Here is a 6,000-nt window from a genome sequence, read left to right on the forward strand (position 1 = left end):
TGTCGAGAAAATTTTATTGTTAATTTTTATAATTGTTTAATTTTTATAATTGACAATAGAAAAAAATACAGCTGTTAATAGAATTGAAAAGGAAAATGAATGCTCATAATATACAAAATGTCACAAATATATTTTTCGCGATATGAAATCTATCACAATAGGAAAGAGAGAGAGAGGGAATTAATTATGCGCCACGTTGACTAAATTTCGATTCGAGCGTCTTTATTTTTTTCTCGATGCGTCGCTCAATCGCGAGCATATCGAACGAGACTCGATAACGCATCCTCGACACGTTTCATCGTCCTGGTTGTGAACGGACAAAGGGATTATGTTCGGGGGCGTCGGTCGAATGGCTGGAGGACCGGCACCTGACGAGCATCCGGCCGTTCTCGTGTCCCTCTCGTTTGTCTCCTCAATCTCCTCTTGCGTTTTTTATTAGGGTCCTCGTGAAGAAAATTGAAGCACCCGACGTGGAACTTCGGGATCTTTTTCATCACGAAGAGAAGTGATGACGTAAGAGGGGATACTTGGAAATTCGCATGTATTGTTTGAATTTTTGAACTTTGATAGTTTCACTTGCGATTCGTGATATTAATTATTATATCATTTCAATGAAATCAATCGTGTGACAATGTGCGATATCAAGAATTTATAGTATTTATATCAACTTAATTAGACTTTTACAATAATATGGATTGTTTCCAACCGCGCAAATGTAAATCACTCCAATCGATTTCCATCATTTTGTGACTGCATACATTTAGAGCATATGTCACATAAATTTAGTACTTGTTTCAAAATTTCATTATCTACGAGAATTAATGTAATTAATTTTATTTTTATTGATTTATATTTGTCACTCAACTCCATTTGCTAATATAATAATGGTAACACATATATCATTTTGATGTAAACGTTGAGTGGTAGCATAAATCATATTTTTCTTATCATGGGAATTAAACGTGAAAGTACTAAATATAAAGTACTAAATATAAAAGCTATCCGTTTCATTATATTATATTATAAAGAGAAATATATAAAATATGTTGTGCGTGATAGCGATATAATTTAAGCATAGAATATTATTATTTTTCTTAAACGATAATAATTATCATCTAATAATTATATTCTATATAATTAATAATCATAAATAAAAAATAAATATTTTTGTAATTTTTTTTACTAACTTATTCGGCCAGTCAGCTTATATTTAATCATAGACTCATCCTTGAATTATCATTATTTTCTATAACTGTCCATTTTCTCCTATAAATTATTTCGTTACTCGCTCATATGCACTTCGATAATGTCGACGTTGGCTGGCCGGGTTTAATCTCTTCATGAATTTTCGGACGAGCAGTTTCTATCGCGTTTTGCGCTTGAATCAAATCGTTGCATTTCCTCCCTCTTTCTGTCTCTTATTCTCTCGTGCATACGCATCGCCTGTTTCGCGTTGAGTTAATACCGAATTAAACTCTAATCCCTCTAACTCTCGTTTCCTTTTAGCTAACCCTTCGCTCTCTTCGTCTTTCTCTTCTCTCTCTCTCTCTCTCTCTCTCTCTTTCTCTCTTTCCAAAAATTAAATCAGCGCTATTCCGAATTAGGTAAATACAGTGGCCATTCACTGTAGTCCAAACGCGCATTGGGATGTATTTTGTGCAACGCTTTACCGCCTTCGGAAGGTCTAAAAGCGAGCTTCCCTGTAATTCTCGCTGATCCAATTACAGTAACGCGGGGAATAAGTTAGTGCGCGCGGCGGCGGAGGTGGTACAAGTGTGCGATTTCTAAACAAAGCACGAAGCTGGAAGCGGCCGGTACTCCGTACCGTCCATTCTTAAACCGCATCGAGTCGACTAATTCGAAGTCAAATAAAAGAGTTCCCGGCAGTGTGCGTTTTGGCGAGGTAGCGCGATCCCTCTTTATATATTTTTAGTGTGCACACACCAAAGTTTTTCCCCCCACTCTAAATATTAGCTAAAGGTTAGGCGATTCGGTTTTTCTCCGCTCAATTTCCCTTGTCTCGCTCCGGTTTCTCTCCGCATGTTAGCGGAATTATACGAGAACCGCGATCGATTATCGCGTGAAAAGTGACCTTATACATTGTGATGGAGGTTTTAGCGCACGACAAAAGGTTCCGAGGAAATACACTGTGTTTCTGATTCACAAGCTTTTGAGCTTATAGTTGGCTGACTGAATCAGTTTCATTTCTATCTATTTATCTTTTACTTTTTTTACTACACTTTTGACTCGATTTCGGAAAACATTTATTGATGCGATTTGTGAGAATAATTTTGATTTGCGATTGATTAAAGACGCTCACGAATTTCTCACGGCGGTTCATTATTTGTAATATAATTGGAAAAGTAACGATGCGCGCTATTATAAAATAAAATAACTTTGTATTTTAAATTTTTGTTTTTTTCAAGTCGAATCATTTATTTCTTGTTTCTTGTATCGTTAATAAAATGAATTGTGTATAATTAAGGCAACTTAATAATTTATCAGGGTTATTTATTATAGTTGGATTAAATATTCTCTCGACGTTTAAACATTGCATGTTCTCTTTATTTAAGCCTATAAAAATGCTGTACTCTGTATTACGAAGACAGATGGCTATTTGCCGGCAAATGATGGAACTGTAGAAGAGTGAGAGAGAAAATTGTTAGCGGAGAGTTGATCGATCGCATTTCGACCAACCTTGGCTATTCGCGAGTAAAGATACGTATATTATATTTCGCGTGGAAAAAGTCCAGGTGCACGGATTATTACGATCTTCGTATAAAGTGAGCGTGTATCGAATCGTAATTTTGTATCTCACCACTCTGAATAAGGATAAACGTTAGGGACGCAATCGTTACGCATTTGTTTGCATTTACGACGACGCGACCGACGATATCAGCAGCAAGATGATGATTTTTTAATTCTTTTCACTTTGATTTTCATCCAAGAATAATGTACATATAAAATCACCGTTCTCTCTAATTCCCTTCTATAATAACCTGTATAATTGCTAAAGGTATTATAATGTTCATGTTTTCCGATAGAATAATTGAAATCAATGAAATTAATTAATTCAATGTAAATCTCCCTTATGTTCTCATCTCGGTGAGATTAAAACATCCGTATTTCGATCGGTCAACGATAAAGAGCACGGTGTACGCGATATCGCAATTAATTATCATTAATGATCATAGCTACTATTCAAAATTTGATTTCGATTCATTGCATTCCCGTGTTTCGGCATGAAGCTTGCTCTATGTATTATCATTACAAGCTCATGAATTTACATATTCGCGAGAACACGTGCATTCATCCACAAAATTATTTTAACACAAAATATATTAATATCAAAATTTAATACAAAATTGAAAGACGATCATTAATTATTTAATTTTAAGTTTTAGTTATATATAAGGTCGGGAAAAAATGTTATTTAAAAAATCTTTTCTTTCTGTTCAAGGCCACTCTTCTGCCGCGATGTTCCATGGAGTCGGCGAAGGACGAAGTCAAGGATCGTTCGTCGATCGTCGTTGCTGATGCTACATCCCTAGATGAATCACTGTGATTTACGAGTGCGGGGCTTACGAAGTACGCGAGTCGCATCGAGTCGATTGAATCATGTACAAGATATTACGGCGCGGCTCAGGCCGCGTGTTCGTCCTCGGCGTGGTGGTGCTGTCGCTTCTGCTGTGCCTTTACTACGTCAGCCAGGTCCAGGCACCGCCGTCGTCATCGTCATCGTCATCGGGTCATCCCGCTGCCGCCGCAGCCGCCATCCTAAACGAGGAGCTCAGATACGACCGCAGCAGCCTGACCTCCGTCACCCCGGATTACAGCGAGTTACCGGACGCCCGAGTGTCACTCGCCACCTGTCCTATAATCGTCCCGCGAAACGTCGACATTGATGCTCAGCAAGAGTTCAGCAAGTTCGACTTTCAGGTAAGTCCGCTCCACTTGTCTGTGTTTTGGAAAACGTCCGCGTTTTTGAGCCGCATTTTTACTCTTTCTTTGTCATTTTCCTTCTTCGTACATATTGTTTTCTATAAAATATATTTTTCTATAATGGTGTAGATATTTAATACTTTTACAATTAGACAGTGTCCTTTTTTGGATTTGAGAAAAACATCGAAATATGGGACTGAGACTGAATATATCCTCATTTAGATGATTCTTAAACGGGGAAAGTGGATCGAGAATCAAGCTTCTTCAATAGCTTCTTTTACCCTTGAAGTTATCTTTAGCATGTACTTGGCACGGAGTATTTATGCTCGCGAAAGTTTTCGCAGAATATACGAGCGGCTAAATTTTATACCAATACTTCATAGACGGCCCATGCTAAGTCCGATCGTTTTAAAAGTACCGCGTCATTAGCCGCGGAACTTTTGTCGTCCCCCGCGAGAGTCTGTGAACTTTACTGATTTAATGGTTGGCCATTGTAATAAGAGAACTCTTCCATTTACGCACGGTATAATAAAAAAGTCGTTTGCCGCCGTGTCATATACTTTATCATTAAAAATTTCGCAATGAAATGATGAAGATTGATTAATTAGAAAGATCAGAATTTTTTGGAAGGTACGAAAGATCCTGTGTTTTACACAGGAATCGTCGATTTATTTGTGACAGCTAATTCTGTAAATAGAGATCGTTTAGAAAGTAGTATTGAATTAAATTGACACATTTTCGTTGGAATTATTCTGTAACAATCTATTAGTCGCCGTTTTTGTGATAATCACTATAGGTTTGCTTATGCCGCCCCTGGCGCATTTGATAAGCGGAAGCGCAGTCTACAATTCAAATCTCTTCTCGTGTTCGCCTAATTACAAAGCAACCGGCCGCCATTCTCCGCTGCTTAGCTGTTCATGGCAGTAATTTCCGACATTGTATACTTGCGATGGTTTATAATCGAGATGCAAAGGAGCATTGATTTCGTTACTTAGCGAGATTCGCTTCGTTATAAGAATATCGTTAAAAATCTATTTAACGTAATAACACGACATGATAATAATTACGCTTTAATTTACCATCCATTAAATCCATATTTGTAAAACTACGCATTTACATAATTAAATTTAAATAGTGAAAAAATATAAATTGTGTTTACAAAAGTTTTTCTAATTTTTTATATAAAAATATCATTAAATACTCATTTTGGGTAAAAATATATAATGCAAAATTATAACCTATTCCTACATTTCTTTTAAATGCAATCATTTTTCAAGATTTACTCAATTAACTTAAATTTCAAACTACGTGATAATTAATTAGTTCACTTTACCGTTGAAATGCGAAATTCAATTTGTACCATTTTGTATGATGTTCTCGCTTTGAGCTTCATTTCCATTAAACCGTAGTGTATGAAAAAATTTTGCAAACAAACGCAATGAATTTGGATGATATGTTTATGCTTGTTACACAGTTGAATATATGAACAACGGAATACAGCATCGACCTCTCACTGTGCTAATTTAATTAACCGGCCATCCTCGCGTATCGAAAAATTGGCGTTATTCTGTAGCCGGAATAGAATCGAGCGAGGGAGAGAAAAGTGCTGAATCGAAGCACATTTTGTTCGTGATCTCGTTCATCGATTATTTATGGCTTCGCGTGACGAACGAGTTTCTCCGTGCCGAAATTTTTATCGTAGTACACGCGCCGCTGTAATTTGGCGAACGCGCCGGTGAAAAAAATCTAGTTTGTCTCGTTTATACGAGACATCTCTTCGTGACGTCCAACTTGTCATGAGCAAACGTTTCTGATAATGCGACTGAACTTTCGCGTAGCGGTAATAAAGAACAATGTGTCTTTTTTCTGTTTAGTTTTTGCCGTTATGGCGATTTTTCCCCGACTCGACCAACCGTTGTTTTTAATTTTTTACACAAACTGCATTAAATTTTTGTCGAGCTTATTCCCGTTCGTTACTCGTTTGAAAAAGGTCGGAATCGCAGAGTTTGCTACCGCAAATATATACTCAACTTATATTACCTCCACAATCACACTCTT

At 36.9% G+C, this 6,000-nt stretch overlaps 1 protein-coding gene across 2 annotated transcripts in view; it reads left to right on the plus strand.

Annotated features, from left to right (window-relative positions):
* The window catches only part of LOC115236110 (alpha-mannosidase 2), a 134,630-nt gene that overhangs the window by 52,457 nt on the left and 76,173 nt on the right, over positions 1 to 6,000 (plus strand). For both annotated transcript variants that reach the window (XM_029808328.1, XM_029808327.1), the window contains exon 2: positions 3,461 to 3,939. In XM_029808328.1, the coding sequence (XP_029664188.1) occupies positions 3,619 to 3,939 (321 nt within the window). In that variant the 5' untranslated portion in view covers positions 3,461 to 3,618. The remainder of the gene's footprint in view (positions 1 to 3,460; positions 3,940 to 6,000) is intronic.

This window comes from Formica exsecta, unplaced genomic scaffold (assembly GCF_003651465.1).
Source record: "Formica exsecta isolate Colony F162 unplaced genomic scaffold, ASM365146v1 scaffold245, whole genome shotgun sequence".
Lineage (NCBI taxonomy): Eukaryota > Metazoa > Arthropoda > Insecta > Hymenoptera > Formicidae > Formica > Formica exsecta.